This window comes from Hyla sarda, unplaced genomic scaffold (assembly GCF_029499605.1).
Source record: "Hyla sarda isolate aHylSar1 unplaced genomic scaffold, aHylSar1.hap1 scaffold_399, whole genome shotgun sequence".
Classification (NCBI taxonomy): domain Eukaryota; kingdom Metazoa; phylum Chordata; class Amphibia; order Anura; family Hylidae; genus Hyla; species Hyla sarda.
This window is the reverse complement of record NW_026610416.1, coordinates 161,805-183,093: the sequence shown is the minus strand read 5'-3', so window position 1 is coordinate 183,093 and position 21,289 is coordinate 161,805. Positions and strand designations below refer to the sequence as shown.

The 21,289-nt window shown below is 48.3% G+C and overlaps 1 protein-coding gene across 4 annotated transcripts in view; it reads right to left on the bottom strand.

Annotated features, from left to right (window-relative positions):
- The window catches only part of SLC4A2 (solute carrier family 4 member 2), a 218,033-nt gene that overhangs the window by 54,205 nt on the left and 142,539 nt on the right, over positions 1–21,289 (bottom strand). For all 4 annotated transcript variants that reach the window (XM_056553833.1, XM_056553831.1, XM_056553832.1 and 1 more), the window contains exons 3-5: positions 6,091–6,250; positions 4,063–4,289; positions 3,800–3,894 (exon numbers count right to left, since the gene is read on the bottom strand). In XM_056553833.1, coding sequence (XP_056409808.1) covers positions 3,800–3,894; positions 4,063–4,289; positions 6,091–6,250 — 482 coding nt within the window. The remainder of the gene's footprint in view (positions 1–3,799; positions 3,895–4,062; positions 4,290–6,090; positions 6,251–21,289) is intronic.

The following is a 21,289-nucleotide window of genomic DNA, read 5'->3' as shown; positions in this document are numbered from 1 at the left end:
TCAACAACAGGAGACAATAACCAGGCAAAGGTATGAAGAACGTTCTCAACTACAGAAGACAATAACCAGGCAAAGGTATGGAGAACATCTTCATCTACAGAAGACAATAACCAGGCAAATATATGGAGAATGTCTTCATACCTTTGCCTGGTTATTGTCTCCTGTTGTTGGAGAACATCGTCATCTACAGGAGACAATAACCAGGCAAAGGTATGGAGAACTTCCTCAACTACCGGAGACAGTAACCAGGCAAAGGTATGGAGAATGTCCTCAACTACAGCAAACAATAATGAGGCAAAGCTATGGAGAATGTCTTTAACTACAGGAGACAACCAGGCAAAGGTATGGAGAACGTCTTTATCTACAGGGGTCAATAACCAGGCAAAGATATGGAGAACGTCTTCAACTACAGGAGACAATAACCAGGCAAAGGTATGGAGAACATCTTCAACTACAGAAGACAATAACCAGGCAAAGGTATGGAGAACATCTTTATCTACAGAAGACAATAACCAGGCAAAGGTATGGAGAACATCTTCAACTACAGGAGACAATAACCAGGCAAATGTATGGAGAACATCTTCATCTACAGAAGACAAAAATGAGGCAAAGGTATGGAGAACATCTTCAACTACAGAAGACAATAACCAGGCAAAGGTATGGAGAACATCTTCATCTACAGAAGACAATAACCAGGCAAAGGTATGGAGAACATCTTCAACTACAGGAGACAATAACCAGGCAAAGGTATGGAGAACATCTTCATCTACAGAAGACAATAACCAGGCAAAGGTATGGAGAACGTCTTCAACTACAGGAGACAATAACGAGGCAAAGGTATGAAGAATATCCTCAACTACAGGAGACAAGAACATCTTCATCTACAGGAGACAATAACCAGGCAAAGGTATGGAAAACATTCTCAACTACAGGAGTCAATAATGAGGCAAAGGTATGGAGAACATCTTCATCTACAGAAGACAATAACCAGGCAAAGGTATGGAGAACATCTTCATCTACAGAAGACATTAACCAGGCAAAGGTATGGAGAACGTCTTCATCTACAGAAGACAATAACCAGGCAAAGGTATGGAGAACGTCTTCAACTACAGGAGACAATAACGAGGCAAAGGTATGAAGAATATCCTCAACTACAGGAGACAAGAACATCTTCATCTACAGGAGACAATAACCAGGCAAAGGTATGGAAAACATTCTCAACTACAGGAGTCAATAATGAGGCAAAGGTATGGAGAACATCTTCATCTACAGAAGACAATAACCAGGCAAAGGTACGGAGAATATCCTCAACTACAGGAGACAAGAACATCTTCATCTACAGAAGACAATAACCAGGCAAAGGTATGGAGAACATCCTCAACTACAGGAGTCAATAATGAGGCAAATGTATGGATAACATCCTCAACTACAGGAGACAATAACGAGGCAAAGGTACGGAGAATATCCTCAACTACAGGAGACAAGAACATCTTCAGGAAACAATAACCAGGCAAAGGTATGGAGAAAGTCTTCATTTACAGGAGACAAAAATGAGGGAAAGGTATGGAGAACGTCTTCAACTACAGGAGACAAAAATTAGGGAAAGGTATGGAGAACGTCCTCAACAACAGTAGACAATAATGAGGCAAAGGTATGGAGAACGTCTTCAACAACAGGAGACAATAACCAGGCAAAGGTATGGAGAACGTCTTCAACAACAGGAGACAATAAGTAGGCAAAGGTATGGAAAACGTCTTCAACAACAGGAGACAATAACCAGGCAAAGGTATGAAGAACGTTCTCAACTACAGAAGACAATAACCAGGCAAAGGTATGGAGAACATCTTCATCTACAGAAGACAATAACCAGGCAAATATATGGAGAATGTCTTCATACCTTTGCCTGGTTATTGTCTCCTGTTGTTGAAGACATTCTCCATACCTTTGCCTGGTTATTGTCTCCTGTTGTTGAACATCGTCATCTACAGGAGACAAAAACCAGGCAAAGGTATGGAGAACTTCCTCAACTACCGGAGACAGTAACCAGGCAAAGGTATGGAGAATGTCCTCAACTACAGCAAACAATAATGAGGCAAAGCTATGGAGAATGTCTTTAACTACAGGAGACAACCAGGCAAAGGTATGGAGAACGTCTTTATCTACAGGGGTCAATAACCAGGCAAAGATATGGAGAACGTCTTCAACTACAGGGGACAATAATGAGGCAAAGGTATGGAGAACGTCTTCAACTACAGGAGACAATAACCAGGCAAAGGTATTGAGAACGTCTTCATCTACAGGAGACAATAATGAGGCAAAGGTATGGAAAATATCCTCAACTACAGGAGACAATAACCAGGCAAAGTTATGGAGAACGTATTCAACTACAGGAGACAATAATGAGGCAAAGGTATGGAGAACATCTTCAACTACAGGAGACAATAATGAGGCAAAGGTATGGAGAACTTCTTTATCTACAGGAGACAATAATGAGGCAAAGGTATGGAGAACATCTTCAACTACAGGAGACAATAATGAGGCAAAGGTATGGAGAACATCTTCAACTACAGGAGACAATAATGAGGCAAAGGTATGGAGAACGTCTTCATCTACAGAAGACAATAACCAGGCAAAGGTATGGAGAACATCTTCATCTACAGAAGACAATAACCAGGCAAAGGTATGGAGAACATCTTCAACTACAGGAGACAATAATGATGCAAAGGTATGGAGAACATCTTCATCTACAGAAGACAATAACCAGGCAAAGGTATGGAGAACGTCTTCAACTACAGGAGACAATAATGAGGCAAAGATACGGAGAATGTCTTAATCTACAGGAGACAATAATGAGGCAAAGGTATGGAGAACATCTTCATCTACAGGAGACAATGAGGCAAAGATATGGAGAACGTCTTCATCTACAGGAAAGGCTTTAACAACTATATTTGCAGAAGTGTCCTGTTCACCATCAACCACAAGTTAAATCCAAGTAACCAGCAGAAGCAGAGCTGTCCATGAGGTAAACATCTCTGCGAGGACATTTCTTCTTTCTTTGCCTTGAAGCCTCTTTCAGCTCTCCTCCCTCCAGAGATAAGAAGTGGCCTCCATGTTCCTCCTGTGATCGCCTTCTTCAGCAGCTGATATCGGGTGAACTCTCTTGAGTCTTACATAGCGTTTGTCCTTTAATGTGTAGTATGAATTGGTCAATGACTTGGTCCTTCAGTCTTTTTTGCACTGTAACATTGTCTCTAGCTGTTAGACGACACTTTGGGTGGTCAGCCAGATATCTTTTCATCACTCTGCCTTCTGATGAGGAGTCTCAGCTGCAGTATTAGTCTTTATTCTTTTGTCTGGCCTTCAGATACAGGTCTACTGGGGCCCAGTATAATCTCTCTCCCCAGTTTCCTGACAGTAAATTAGAGCTGGACATGCTGATGATGTTAGAGGGCAGGATGCTCAGTAAGGGTATGAACAGCAGTGAGGACCTAACGTAACACAATAGAGAACATAATACCGCTCTCTTCACACCGCGCTGCCATTCTCAGGGGGACAACTCTGTTCTACGGCAGGTTCCTCCTGTTCTTACACACTCCTCCAAGTAGTCATCAGAGTGATTAGGCTGACCAAACTTGGCTGCGGAATGACCAGACTGGAGCATCTCTCTCTCAGCACCAACTTACTGACAAGAGCCACAGGGACAGACAGGATCTCTTCCCCACATGCAATGAGTATTGCCACCAAGCATGGCTTACATGTTCAGCCCTAACAAGTCAACTTAATCAGCCCAGTCACTTACCTCAATGCCTCAGATCTCTGCTCTTTACTGCCAGCATCTACTGATGGCACAACGCCAGATTTTCGCTGAGGGATATCCTCCTCCACTGGGAAGAACTACAAGAAGAAGAGGACATATCAGAAGTTCCTCTGTATACCCTGTCTGCATTGCTGTTGCATGTGGCTTCCACCAATGAGACTCTCAGGCATCTGTGACACACCAAGGGCATTATGGGAAAAGAGACCACACATCAACACACCTGGTGACATCAGAAAGCTGCTCACCTGCATATCCCCAGTGTCGGTCCCTTCATCTGGGGTTCTCTCCCCCTCGGTGTCCTCTTCCTCCTCTTCTTCCCTTTCTTGAATGGTGCCGGGGGTATCTCCAGGAACTGATGTTCTTTTCCGCCTTTTCTTCTTCTTCTTGTGTTTGCGAAGGTCTCGGTTGGTGATATCAGACGGTAGGTGGGAAGACAGAGGATGGTGGATGTGATGGGAGGACTGACGGTGGTCTACAGGAAGAAAAAAACTATGATGGTAAGACGATCAGCATAAGACGGCAACACACAACACTGGACCCCCACTCTCCTCACATTCTCCTGCCCTTCACTCTCCTCACATTCTCCTGCCCTTCACTCTCCTCACATTCTCCTGCCCTTCACTCTCCTCACATTCTCCTGCCCTTCACTCTCCTCACATTCTCCTGCCCTTCACTCTCCTCACATTCTCCTGCCCTCACACTCTCCTCACATTCTCCTGCCCTCACACTCTCCTCACATTCTCCTGCCCTTCACTCTCCTCACATTCTCCTGCCCTTCACTCTCCTCACATTCTCCTGCCCTTCACTCTCCTCACATTCTCCTGCCCTTCACTCTCCTCACATTCTCCTGCCCTTCACTCTCCTCACATTCTCCTGCCCTTCAGTCTCCTTACATTCTCCTGCCCTTCACTCTCCTCACATTCTCCTGCCCTTCACTCTCCTCACATTCTCCTGCCCTTCACTCTCCTCACATTCTCCTGCCCTTCACTCTCCTCACATTCTCCTGCCCTTCACTCTCCTCACATTCTCCTGCCCTCACACTCTCCTCACATTCTCCTGCCCTTCACTCTCCTCACATTCTCCTGCCCCTCACATTCTCCTCACATTCTCCTGCCCTTCACTCTCCTCACATTCTCCTGCCCTTCACTCTCTTCACATTCTCCTGCCCTCACACTCTCCTCACATTCTCCTGCCCTTCACTCTCCTCACATTCTCCTGCCCTTCACTCTCCTCACATTCTCCTGCCCCTCACTCTCCTCACATTCTCCTGCCCTCACACTCTCCTCACATTCTCCTGCCCTTCACTCTCCTCACATTCTCCTGCCCTTCACTCTCCTCACATTCTCCTGCCCTTCACTCTCCTCACATTCTCCTGCCCTTCACTCTCCTCACATTCTCCTGCCCTTCACTCTCCTCACATTCTCCTGCCCTCACACTCTCCTCACATTCTCCTGCCCTCACACTCTCCTCACATTCTCCTGCCCTCACACTCTCCTCACATTCTCCTGCCCCTCACATTCTCCTCACATTCTCCTGCCCCTCACACTCTCCTCACATTCTCCTGCCCTCACACTCTCCTCACATTCTCCTGCCCTCACACTCTCCTCACATTCTCCTGCCCTCACACTCTCCTCACATTCTCCTGCCCTTCACTCTCCTCACATTCTCCTGCCCCTCACATTCTCCTCACATTCTCCTGCCCTTCACTCTCCTCACACTTTCCTGCCCCTCACATTCTCCTGCCCTCACACTCTCCTCACATTCTCCTGCCCTTCACTCTCCTCACATTCTCCTGCCCTTTACTCTCCTCACATTCTCCTGCCCCTCACACTCTCCTCACATTCTCCTGCCCTCACACTCTCCTCACATTCTCCTGCCCTCACACTCTCCTCACATTCTCCTGCCCTTCACTCTCCTCACATTCTCCTGCCCCTCACATTCTCCTCACATTCTCCTGCCCTCACACTCTCCTCACATTCTCCTGCCCTCACACTCTCCTCACATTCTCCTGCCCTCACACTCTCCTCACATTCTCCTGCCCTCACACTCTCCTCACATTCTCCTGCCCTTCACTCTCCTCACATTCTCCTGCCCCTCACATTCTCCTCACATTCTCCTGCCCTTCACTCTCCTCACACTTTCCTGCCCCTCACATTCTCCTGCCCCTCACACTCTCCTCACATTCTCCTGCCCTTCACTCTCCTCACACTTTCCTGCCCCTCACATTCTCCTGCCCCTCACACTCTCCTCTCATTCTTTTGCCCTTCTCTTACATTGGAAGTCCTCCTCACTATAACTCTTCCCCAGCTCTGTTGGGCTTCGAGGATGAGCATCTTGTAGGATATCTTCAAATCTTTCCACTTCGAGGGCCTGTATGACATCTCCTTCATCTTCATAATGAAGAGTTTTCTGAGGAGACAGTTCAGGCGGTGGCTGCAAAACACAAATGGACAAAAACAGATGATAAAAGAGCCCCAGATACAGTCCTCCATGTTATGGGGCACATAGCAGAAATACAGTGGAATGAACATAGGACCTACAACTAATCCATATGGCCACCTAGACAACAATGTATCATGTGACAAAAGGTGAGAAGTAACAGCAACTTCTTCTGTCATTCGCCAACAGAAGCTTGTAAATGTGACCGACCCCGATTGTTTTTAGGTAAAGGATTCGGAGAATTATTTTGGGCTTTATAGGTCTAGAGGATAAAAATAAAAACTTCACACAGCACCATGACTGAAGGGCAGGGGGATTTTTCTAGATTAGTGTAGAGACGTATGGAGATTATGTGAGGAAATATCAGGAGATTAGGGTGGAGATGTATGGAGAGGACAGGATGTGTATGGAGATTATGTGAGGAGATATCAGGAGATTAGGGTGGAGATGTATGGAGAGGACAGGATGTGTATGGAGATTATGTGAGGAGATATCAGGAGATTAGGGTGGAGATGTATGGAGAGGACAGGATGTGTATGGAGATTATGTGAGGAGATATCAGGAGATTAGGGTAGAGATGTATAGAGAGGACAGGATGTGTATGGAGATTATGTGAGGAGATATCAGGAGATTAGGGTAGAGATGTATGGAGAGGACAGGATGTGTATGGAGATTATGTGAGGAGATATCAGGAGATTAGGGTAGAGATGTATGGAGAGGACAGGATGTGTATGGAGATTATGTGAGGAGATATCAGGAGATAAGGGTAGAGATGTATGGAGAGGACAGGATGTGTATGGAGATTATGTGAGGAGATATCAGGAGACTAGGGTGGAGATGTATGGAGAGGACAGGATGTGTATGGAGATTATGTGAGGAGATATCAGGAGATTAGGGTAGAGATGTATGGAGAGGACAGGATGTGTATGGAGATTATGTGAGGAGATATCAGGAGATTAGGGTGGAGATGTATGGAGAGGACAGGATGTGTATGGAGATTATGTGAGGAGATATCAGGAGATTAGGGTAGAGATGTATGGAGAGGACAGGATGTGTATGGAGATTATGTGAGGAGATATCAGGAGATTAGGGTGGAGATGTATGGAGAGGACAGGATGTGTATGGAGATTATGTGAGGAGATATCAGGAGATTAGGGTGGAGATGTATGGAGAGGACAGGATGTGTATGGAGATTATGTGAGGAGATATCAGGAGATTAGGGTAGAGATGTATGGAGAGGACAGGATGTGTATGGAGATTATGTGAGGAGATATCAGGAGATTAGGGTGGAGATGTATGGAGAGAACAGGATGTGTATGGAGATTATGTGAGGAGATATCAGGAGATTAGGGTAGAGATGTATGGAGAGGACAGGATGTGTATGGAGATTATGTGAGGAGATATCAGGTGATTAGGGTGGAGATGTATGGAGAGGACAGGATGTGTATGGAGATTATGTGAGGAGATATCAGGAGATTAGGGTGGAGATGTATGGAGAGGACAGGATGTGTATGGAGATTATGTGAGGAGATATCAGGAGATTAGGGTAGAGATATATGGGGAGGACAGGATGTGTATGGGGATTATGTGAGGAGATATCAGGAGATTAGGGTAGAGATGTATGGAGAGGACAGGATGTGTATGGAGATTATGTGAGGAGATATCAGGAGATTAGGGTAGAGATGTATGGAGAGGACGGGATGTGTATGGAGATTATGTGAGGAGATATCAGGAGATTAGGGTGGAGATGTATGGAGAGGACAGGATGTGTATGGGGATTATGTGAGGAGATATCAGGAGATTAGGGTGGAGATGTATAGAGAGAACAGGATGTGTATGGAGATTATGTGAGGAGATATCAGGAGATTAGGGTGGAGATGTATGGAGAGGACAGGATGCGTATGGGGATTATGTGAGGAGATATCAGGAGATTAGGGTAGAGATGTATGGGGAGGACAGGATGTGTATGGAGATTATGTGAGGAGATATCAGGAGATTAGGGTAGAGATGTATGGAGAGGACAGGATGTGTATGGAGATTATGTGAGGAGATATCAGGAGATTAGGGTAGAGATGTATGGAGAGGACAGGATGTGTATGGAGATTATGTGAGGAGATATCAGGAGATTAGGGTGGAGATGTATGGAGAGGACAGGATGTGTATGGAGATTATGTGAGGAGATATCAGGAGATTAGGGTGGAGATGTATGGAGAGGACAGGATGTGTATGGAGATTATGTGAGGAGATATCAGGAGATAAGGGTAGAGATGTATGGAGAGGACAGGATGTGTATGGAGATTATGTGAGGAGATATCAGGAGATTAGGGTGGAGATGTATGGAGAGAACAGGTTGTGTATGGAGATTATGTGAGGAGATATCAGGAGATTAGGGTGGAGATGTATGGAGAGGACAGGATGTGTATGGAGATTATGTGAGGAGATATCAGGAGATTAGGGTAGAGATGTATGGAGAGAACAGGTTGTGTATGGAGATTATGTGAGGAGATATCAGGAGATTAGGGTGGAGATGTATGGAGAGGACAGGATGTGTATAGAGATTATGTGAGGAGATATCAGGTGATTAGGGTGGAGATGTATGGAGAGGACAGGATGTGTATGGAGATTATGTGAGGAGATATCAGGAGATTAGGGTAGAGATGTATGGAGAGAACAGGTTGTGTATGGAGATTATGTGAGGAGATATCAGGAGATTAGGGTGGAGATGTGTGGAGAGGACAGGATGTGTATGAAGATTATGTGAGGAGATATCAGGAGACTAGGGTGGAGATGTATGGAGAGGACAGGATGTGTATGGAGATTATGTGAGGAGATATCAGGAGATTAGGGTGGAGATGTATGGAGAGGACAGGATGTGTATGGAGATTATGTGAGGAGAGATATCAGGAGATTAGTGTAGAGATGTATGGAGAGGACAGGATGTGTATAGAGATTATGTGAGGAGATATCAGGAGATTAGGGTAGAGATGTATGGAGAGGACAGGATGTGTATGGAGATTATGTGAGGAGATATCAGGAGATTAGGGTAGAGATGTATAGAGAGGACAGGATGTGTATGGAGATTATGTGAGGAGAGATATCAGGAGATTAGTGTAGAGATGTATGGAGAGGACAGGATGTGTATGGAGATTATGTGAGGAGATATCAGGAGATTAGGGTAGAGATGAATGGAGAGGACAGGATGTGTATGGAGATTATGTGAGGAGATATCAGGAGATTAGGGTAGAGATGTATGGAGAGGACAGGATGTGTATGGAGATTATGTGAGGAGATATCAGGAGATTAGGGTAGAGATGTATGGAGAGGACAGGATGTGTATGGAGATTATGTGAGGAGATATCAGGAGATTAGGGTGGAGATGTATGGAGAGGACAGGATGTGTATGGAGATTATGTGAGGAGATATCAGGAGATTAGGGTAGAGATGTATGGAGAGGACAGGATGTGTATGGAGATTATGTGAGGAGATATCAGGAGATTAGTGTAGAGATGTATGGAGAGGACAGGATGTGTATGGAGATTATGTGAGGAGATATCAGGAGATTAGGGTAGAGATGAATGGAGAGGACAGGATGTGTATGGAGATTATGTGAGGAGATATCAGGAGATTAGGGTAGAGATGTATGGAGAGGACAGGATGTGTATGGAGATTATGTGAGGAGATATCAGGAGATTAGGGTGGAGATGTATGGAGAGGACAGGATGTGTATGGAGATTATGTGAGGAGATATCAGGAGATTAGGGTAGAGATGTATGGAGAGGACAGGATGTGTATGGAGATTATGTGAGGAGATATCAGGAGATTAGGGTGGAGATGTATGGAGAGGACAGGATGTGTATGGAGATTATGTGAGGAGAGATATCAGGAGATTAGGGTGGAGATGTATGGAGAGGACAGGATGTGTATGGAGATTATGTGAGGAGAGATATCAGGAGATTAGGGTGGAGATGTATGGAGAGGACAGGATGGGGGATTATGGGATTAGCATGGAGATTTTGGGTTGGAAATCTGGGCAGAATTGAGATATTTGGGATTAGAAAAGACAGTGAATAGAGGGAACCTACCTGAGTCATCCTGGTGGAGGGAGAGGACCGTCCGTGGAGTGAGGGTCACTTACAGTGAGTGGAGTTGGAGGAGGCACTGAGGGATTAGGGGGCGGGGCTGACATTGTGCGGACGATTCTTATCATTAGATTAGAGAACAGACACAAGGACGCGGCGACATTAAGACGTATCAGACTTTCCGCCACCTCAAATATTGACTCAACAACCTCACGTGCAAGATATGTGCAGAACCACACAAGAGGCAGATACACCGACACACAGGGGCAGATACACCGACACACAGGGGCAGATACACCGACACACAGGGGCAGATACACCGACACACAGGGGCAGATACACCGACACACAGGGGCAGATACACCGACACACAGGAGGCAGATACACCGACACACAGGGGCAGATACACCGACACACAGAAGACAGATACACCAACACACAGGGGCAGATACACCGACACACAGGAGGCAGATACACCGACACACAGGAGACAGATACACCAACACACAGGGGCAGATACACCAACACACAGGAGACAGATACACCGACACACAGGAGACAGATACACCAACACACGGGAGACAGATACACCGACACACAGGAGACAGATACACCAACACACGGGAGACAGATACACTGACACACAGGAGACAGATACACCGACACACAGGAGGCAGATACACCGACACACAGGGGCAGATACACAGACACACAGGAGACAGATACACCAACACACAGGGGCAGATACACCAACACACAGGGGCAGATACACCAACACACAGGAGACAGATACACCAACACACAGGAGACAGATACACCGACACACAGGAGACAGATACACCGACACACAGGAGGCAGATACACCGACACACAGGGGCAGATACACCAACACACAGGAGACAGATACACCGACACACAGGAGGCAGATACACCGACACACAGGGGCAGATACACCAACACACAGGAGACAGATACACCGACACACAGGGGCAGATACACCGACACACAGGGGCAGATACACCAACACACAGGAGGCAGATACACCGACACACAGGAGACAGATACACCAACACACAGGGGCAGATACACCAACACACAGGAGACAGATACACCAACACACAGGAGACAGATACACCGACACACAGGAGACAGATACACCGACACACAGGAGGCAGATACACCGACACACAGGGGCAGATACACCAACACACAGGAGACAGATACACCGACACACAGGGGCAGATACACCGACACACAGGGGCAGATACACCAACACACAGGAGGCAGATACACCGACACACAGGAGACAGATACACCAACACACAGGGGCAGATACACCAACACACAGGAGACAGATACACCGACACACAGGAGACAGATACACCAACACACAGGAGACAGATACACCGACACACAGGAGGCAGATACACCGACACACAGGAGACAGATACACCGACACACAGGAGACAGATACACCGACACACAGAAGACAGATACACCAACACACAGGAGACAGATACACCGACACACAGGAGACAGATACACCGACACACAGGGGCAGATACACCGACACACAGGGGCAGATACACCGACACACAGGAGACAGATACACCGACACACAGGAGACAGATACACCGACACACAGGAGACAGATACACCGACACACAGGAGACAGATACACCGACACACAGGGGCAGATACACCGACACACGGGAGACAGATACACCGACACACGGGAGGCAGATACACCGACACACAGGAGACAGATACACCGACACACAGAAGACAGATACACCGACACACAGAAGACAGATACACCAACACACAGGAGACAGATACACCAACACACAGGGGCAGATACACCGACACACAGGAGACAGATACACCGACACACAGGAGACAGATACACCGACACACAGGAGACAGATACACCGACACACAGGAGACAGATACACCGACACACAGGAGACAGATACACCGACACACAGGGGCAGATACACCGACACACAGGGGCAGATACACCGACACACAGGGGCAGATACACCGACACACAGAAGACAGATACACCAACACACAGGAGACAGATACACCAACACACAGGAGGCAGATACACCGACACACAGGAGGCAGATACACCGACACACAGGAGACAGATACACCGACACACAGGGGCAGATACACCGACACACAGGAGACAGATACACCGACACACAGGGGCAGATACACCGACACACAGGGGCAGATACACCAACACACAGGGGCAGATACACCAACACACGGGAGACAGATACACCGACACACGGGAGGCAGATACACCGACACACGGGAGACAGATACACCGACACACAGGAGACAGATACACCGACACACAGGAGACAGATACACCGACACACAGGGGCAGATACACCAACACACAGGGGCAGATACACCAACACACGGGAGACAGATACACCGACACACGGGAGACAGATACACCGACACACAGGAGACAGATACACCGACACACAGGAGACAGATACACCGACACACAGGGGCAGATACACCGACACACAGGAGACAGATACACCGACACACGGGAGACAGATACACCGACACACGGGAGGCAGATACACCGACACACGGGAGGCAGATACACCGACACACGGGAGACAGATACACCGACACACGGGAGACAGATACACTGACACACGGGAGGCAGATACACCGACACACGGGAGACAGATACACCGACACACGGGAGACAGATACACCGACACACGGGAGACAGATACACCGACACACAGGAGGCAGATACACCGACACACAGGAGACAGATACACCGACACACAGGAGACAGATACACCGACACACAGGAGACAGATACACCGACACACAGGAGACAGATACACCGACACACAGGAGACAGATACACCGACACACAGGAGACAGATACACCGACACACAGGGGCAGATACACCGACACACGGGAGACAGATACACCGACACACAGGAGACAGATACACCGACACACAGGAGACAGATACACCGACACACAGGAGACAGATACACCGACACACAGGGGCAGATACACCGACACACGGGAGACGGATACACCGACACACGGGAGACGGATACACCGACACACAGGGGCAGATACACCGACACACGGGAGACAGATACACCGACACACAGGAGACAGATACACCGACACACAGGAGACAGATACACCGACACACAGGAGACAGATACACCGACACACAGGAGACAGATACACCGACACACAGGGGCAGATACACCGACACACGGGAGACGGATACACCGACACACGGGAGACGGATACACCGACACACGCGAGACGGATACACCAACACACGCGAGACAGATACACCAACACATGGTGGACAGATACACCGACACGCAGGGGACAGATACAACAACACGCAGGGGGCAGATACACCGAAACGCAGGGGCAGATACAACAACACACGGGGGACACCCCACTTAGTCTGGGAAGAGGTGAGATTTATTTTCATTAGTCAATGAGGTCATGTGCTCTCCGTTCCCGTCACATACATGAGCCTTAAGTGTAGAGTCGCACACACCTGTAACTAATGTCCTAGTCCTGTCAAAATTCACAATAATCTGCTCAGTGAGTCCTGCTGCAAGGGTTAAAAATCCTCTAAAGAAAAAAGTTCAGAAACGGGTAGAAATGGAGAGAAGATATTTACTTAGTAAACACATTGGGCTTCATTTTGCCTCAGTTCCTGGTTAGTGAAGCACTGAAAAGTCAGGGGACTTCTGGATGTGCCAAAATGATGCATGGGGTTTTGGGTTTCAGGTCAAACAGTGCCCCCCCCCCCCGCCCCGCAGGTTACACAAAGGTGGTTGGGTTGTGGGTGTATGGGTGGCTGGTCAGAGAGTGGAGGTGTGAGGGTCAGGTCGCACGGTGGGTGTGTATGGTTGGTGGGTCTTACGGTGGGGGTGTAGGTTTCGGGTCACACATGAGGTGTATGGTTGGTGGGTCATATGGTAGGGGTGTCACATGGTGGGGGTTTCTGGTCACACAGTTATGGTGGGGGTTTGAGGTCACGTGGGGATGTGGGTTTTGGTCACACAGTAAGGGGGTGTGAGGTTGGGGTGTGGGTTGTGGGTCACATGTGTGGGGTTGTAGGTTGTGGGTCACACGTGTGGGGGTGTGGGTTGTGGGTCACAAGCTGGGGGAGTGGTTTTCGGGTCACAAGGTGGGGGTGTGGGTTTCGGGTAACAAGACGGGGGTGTCGGTTTTGGGTCACACATTGGGTTTCAGGTCACACAGTGGGGGTGTGGGTTTTGGGTCACATGGTTGGGGTGTGGGTTAGGGTCACACGGTGGAGGTTTCTGGGCACACGTGGGGGGGGTTTCGGGTCACACCGGGGGGGCGGGGGTTCGGATCATGCTGAGGTGGAACTGTTGTTTAACCCTTCCATGGCCGAAGCTTCTCACCTGACTCAGAAGGAAATCCATGATGGGTGACTTTGTGGACGCTGTGCTCCTGACACATGACACTGTACTGTACTGGGTCACATGTCACAACAATGGGCCGATTAACCCCTTCATCACCATGGCATCAGACATCTGTAGCTTTTACTGTCCCCTGCCTGTAATCAATACTCAGAGAGCGAGACCCTGAATATCCAGAGTCACCGGCTCCCTGAGGATAGGCTGAGCACCCAGGAGCGGCCGGCGTTACTGATTAACCAGACAGCAAACAGCAGCGGCCAGAAAGATGGAGACAGGAAGTCATAAAGGAGCTGCGCCGGTCCCTCCATATAAATGTGTCATATATACACTCCCGTGGGTATTGTCATACAGATCCCCCCCCTGTGTAATATCACACATGTAATACAGATCCCCCCCTGTGTAATATCAAACATGTAATACAGATCCACACCTCGTGTAATATCACACATGTAATACAGATCCCCCTCGTGTAATATCACACATGTAATACAGATTCCCCTCGTGTAATATCACACATGTATTACAGATCCCCACCTTGTGTAATATCACACATGTAATACAGATCCCCACCTCGTGTAATATCACACATGTATTACAGATCCCCACCTCGTGTAATATCACACATGTAATACAGATCCCCCTAGTGTAATATCACACATGTAATACAGATCCCCCTCGTGTAATATCACACATGTAATACAGACACTCTCCTGTGTAATATCACACATGTAATACAGATCCCCCTCGTGTAATATCACACATGTAATACAGATCCACACCTCGTGTAATATCACACATGTAATACAGATCCCCCATGTAATATCACACATGTAATACAGACACTCCCCCTGTGTAATATCACACATGAAATACAGATCCCCCTCGTGTAATATCACACATGTAATACAGATCCCCCTCGTGTAATATCACACATGTAATACAGATCCCCCTCGTGTAATATCACACATGTAATACAGACACTCCCCCCGTGTAATATCAGACATGTAATACACTCCCCTCGTGTAATATCAGAAATGAAATACAGATCCCCCTCATGTAATATCACACATGTAATACAGATCCCCCGCATGTAATATCACACATGTAATACAGATCCCCACCTCTTGTAATATCACACATGTAATACAGATCCCCACCTCATGTAATATCACACATGTAATACAGATCCCCACCTCGTGTAATATCACATGTAATACAGATCCCCACCTCATGTAATATCACACATGTAATACAGATTCCCACCTCGTGTAATATGACACATGTAATACAGATTCCCACCTCATGTAATATCACACATGCAATACAGATCCACACCTCGTGTAATATCACACATGTATTACAGATCCCCACCTCATGTAATATCACACATGTAATACAGATCCCCACCTCATGTAATATCACACATGTAATACAGATCCCCACCTCGTGAAATATCACACATTTAATACAGATCCCCACCTCATGTAATATCACACATGTAATACAGATCCCCACCTCGTGTAATATCACACATTTAATACAGATCCCCACCTCATGTAATATCACACATGTATTACAGATCCCCACCTCATGTAATATCACACATGTAATACAGATCCACACCTCGTGTAATATCACATGTAATACAGATCCCCACCTCGTGTAATATCACACATGTAATACAGATCCCCACCTCATGTAATATCACACATGTAATGCAGATCCCCACCTCGTGTAATATCACACATGTAATACAGATCCACACCTTGTGTAATATCACACATGTAATACAGATCCACACCTCGTGTAATATCACATGTAATACAGATCCCCACCTCATGTAATATCACACATGTAATACAGATCCCCACCTCATGTAATATCACACATGTATTACAGATCCCCACCTCGTGTATTATCACACATGTAATACAAATCCCCACCTCATGTAATATCACACATGCAATACAGATCCCCACCTCGTGTAATATCACACATGTAATACAGATCCCCACCTCATGTAATATCATACATGTAATACAGATCCCCACCTCATGTAATATCACACATGTAATACAGATCCCCACCTCTTGTAATATCACACATGTAATACAGATCCCCACCTCATGTAATATCACACATGTAATACAGATTCCCACCTCGTGTAATATCACACATGTAATACAAATCCCCACCTCATGTAATATCACACATGCAATACAGATCCCCACCTCGTGTAATATCACACATGTAATACAGATCCCCACCTCATGTAATATCATACATGTAATACAGATCCCCACCTCATGTAATATCACACATGTAATACAGATCCCCACCTCATGTAATATCACACATGTAATACAGATCCCCACCTCTTGTAATATCACACATGTAATACAGATCCCCACCTCATGTAATATCACACATGTAATACAGATCCCCACCTCGTGTAATATCACACATGTAATACAGATCCACACCTCGTGTAATATCACACATGTAATACAGATTCCCACATCCTGTAATATCACACATGTAATACAGATCCCCACCTCTTGTAATATCACACATGTAATACAGATCCCCCGTGTAATATCACACATGTAATACAGATCCCCACCTCGTGTAATATCACACATGTAATACAGATCCCCACATCCTGTAATATCACACATGTAATACAGATCCCCACCTTATGTAATATCACACATGTAATACAGATCCCCCGTGTAATATCACACATGTAATACAGATCCCGACCTTGTGTAATATCACACATGTAATACAGATCCCCCGTGTAATATCACACATGTAAAACAGATCCCCACCTCATGTAATATCACACATGTAGTACAGATCCCCCTCGTGTAATATCACAAATGTAATACAGATCCCCCTCGTGTAATATCACACATGTAATACAGATCCCCCCCTTGTGTAATATTACACATGTAATACAAACTCTCCACCTGTGTAATATCACACATGAAATACAGATCCCCCTCATGTAATAGGGGAGAGTAGAGTTACGCTACCCTTGCACCTTGACTACCCCTTTTACTTACCACTATCCGCATAAATAACCACAGACTCGTCGTATGGTGCAAAGGCCACAGCGGACCAACCGTTTTATTAACAAAATAATAATTATATACCATTTTACTCTTTTAATAAACAACAACAAATTAAATAACAAATAAATAACAAATAAATAACAGAATTTCCAACACCTGATCCAGGGTTAACATAACCTCCCAACCAAAAATATATAACCCTCCCCATTCTGGAAGGGGACCTGAAGGCAGCTTCTCGTCCAAGCACTGTCTCCTACTTTGCCCTTGGTCGACCATCAACTGACCCAAGGGAACCACCTTCGGAGACCCACTCTGTCCCTTCCGCTAGGGACCCCCATGATTAGCTGGCTCCCAACCCAGATCCCCCCGGCATTATGATCAGGGCCTCCACCATCTTTCTAGCATGCCTCCAAATCCCCCGACATATCACGCCACAGCGGCCGGTTGTGACCCCTTACACCCGGCCGCCCCTCCACAAAGCCACTGCTTTCTCCACCGCCTCCCGGATGGACAAAGTCCACAGGTCCATCCCGATGTCCGTCAAGTGTACCCCGTCCCGGTCAATGAACTCCGATGAAGGCCCCTCCAAATCCATATGACGGACCACGAACCCACCATTCTTGGCCACAAACTTCGCAACCGCCTTGTTAACACGCGCCCAGGCCCTATTCATCTTCCTCACCGATCGCGCCTGCCTCCACTTGACCCACGCCACCATGTCCGACCACACGACCAACAGCCCAGGATAAGAGGACCACAGCCGTAACAGGTCCAACTTGATGTCTCGGAGCAGCGACCTGGAGGTACACACTGCCAACTCGTTGCCCCCAGCATTAATCACTAAAACGTCCGGAGCCCGATCCACCTCCACATAGGACTGCATGAACGGGAGGAGCTCCGACCACAATAGCCCCCCACGCCCCAACCAACGAACTTGAGCCACGGCCCGCGGAAAACCCAACTGCTGCCCATTCTGTCGCACCGCAGCTCTCTCTCCCCCCCTGCGCACATATGAATGCCCCAAATCCACACCAAGCAGGGCCCTGGATCTGTAAGAGAAATTGGAACAGTCAACAAAATGCAGCCAACACCCGCCAATCCCCCAACGCCCAATCTTACAGCAAATGAGGGCGCACATACAACTGGAATTGCTGCGACTCCCACCTCCCCAGCCGGCGGATAACCTCCGGTCCTAAACCCCACCTGGATGCCTCCGTCGCCGCCCCAATGCGAAAAGAGTGCGAACCAAAGTCCCCCACCACGTAGCCCAACACTACCAAGCACCTGCGAAAAACCTGTACAAACTGAAACTTGGACAAATATGAACCGTCCTCGTGCACCAACAGAGGGCCCCCCTCCCCCACTGGCCGCCGCGCCGCAAAAGCCCTGAAGCAGGAAACCAGGCACATCCCCGACCCCGCAACGCCGCCAGACGCACCGTAACGCCCCTGCCCAGCTGATCCATTTTCGACCTGCGCAAAACACACTCCAAGACCGAACCCACCAAAACCGCATCAACCCACCGCAAACCCCCAGCACGATGTTTACTAGGCGACACCAGCTCGGAGATGCAAAATGCCCCAAAGAAAGCCAGCGCGAACGCCAACCTGAACAGAGTCGCCTCATAACCTGAACTACAGACCCCCTACAACACCTCCCCCAAGCGCACCAGCAACGGGTGAGACACAGGCCGATGGGAGTCCCGCATCACCGCACCCCTCCGGTATCCCCAAGCCGCCTGACGCACCAGGAAGGTCTTAGTCCAGTCTTGCAATCCCCGGAGCTTAAACCAAAATGCCAGCGCCGCCAGGCACTGGCTCAAACCGGACACCGTAACCATGTCCCCAAACAACCTGCCCACATAATACAAAACCAACGCTTCCCAAACTGCGGGGGCGGTAGGCGCTCCCACCTCAGCCGCCAACGCCTCCCATTCAGTCCAGCATCGGCTATAGCTGTCCCACGTGGCCGCACACACTGACCGGCGAAGTAGAGTGAATGCCACAGTCAGACCACGCTCCAAAGCCACTCTGGGCAGGCTAGGCCCCTCTGCCTCCCCCGCAAGGCCGCCCCCACCGCCGACTGCAATTCAGCCGGCTTGCCATCCGGCAATCGGCATTCCATCCGAACCGAATCCACAACAATCCCCAGAAACTTAATCACCGTGGACACCCCCTCTGTTTTGTCCAGGGCCAACGGCACCCCAAACCGGGTCGCCACCCTCTCCATCGTTTGCAGCAAAACCCCACACAACACCGACCCCGCCTGACCCAAGAACAAGAAATCATCGAGGTAATGCAGAACCGTGGACACTTGGGCCTCGCTCCGCACCAACCACTCAAAAAAGGTGCTGAACATCTCAAAATACAAACACGAAATAGAGCACCCCTTAGGTAAAGACATGTCAATGAAGAAACCCCCCTACCAAACGCAACCCAACAGGTGAAAACTGTCCGGATGCACCGGCAACAGCCGAAACGCCGACTCAATGTCAGTTTTAGCCATCAGCGTCCCACGCCCCAACCGGCGCACCCAGAAAACTGCCGAGTCAAAAGAAGTATAGGCGACCGAACACAATGCTGGGTCAATCCCATCATTCACCGACGCCCCCTCAGGGTTTGAACGGTGGTGAATGAGCCTAAACTTATTAGGCTCCTTCTTGGGTACCAAGCCCAATGGGGAGAGGCGCAAACCCTGCAACGGCACAACCATGAAAGGGCCCGCCATCCGGTCAAAGTCCACCTCCTTAAGTAGCTTAGCCCGCACCACCTCCGGAAACGCCAGAGCCGACGCCAAATTGCGCCCCCCACCACCAGACCCCCGCGCTGCACACGGAATCCGAAAACCAAACTCAAACCCATCCGCCAACAAGGCCGCTGCCTCACTATCAGGGTACCGCGCGAGGAATGGCTGCATCTCTGCCAGCCTCACCGGCATCGCCCCTCTTCTGCTCAACTGCTCAACCTCCCCAGCCCCCCTCCCCTTGCCCCACTTGAAACAACAGGACAAGCTGTGACCCCCCCCCCCTGCATCCAGAGCACTCGTGCTTGAATTTGCACTTGCTCCCAAATTTACATTGGCCATCATTAAATTGCCAACAACAGCCCTTGCCTTAACCCGTGGGGAGCCCCCCTCCGGAACCGCCGGCCCCCTCCCAAAAGGACTGCTGCCGCACCTGTAGCACCCGTGAGGCCATGCACCTATATTAGCCAACTCAGGTGGGGCTTGCAGCTTGCCTCCCCCTTCCCATTGTATGTGTGCTCAGTCACGCTGGAGGGTACCTGGGAGGATGCTGTGAGTCAACCGAATGCTGCCGTAATTGCCCACTGGCCCCTGTTTTGCTTATCACGCACAGGTAGGATTAGCGTTAGGTCCCTCCCCATTTTGAGAAACCTTGG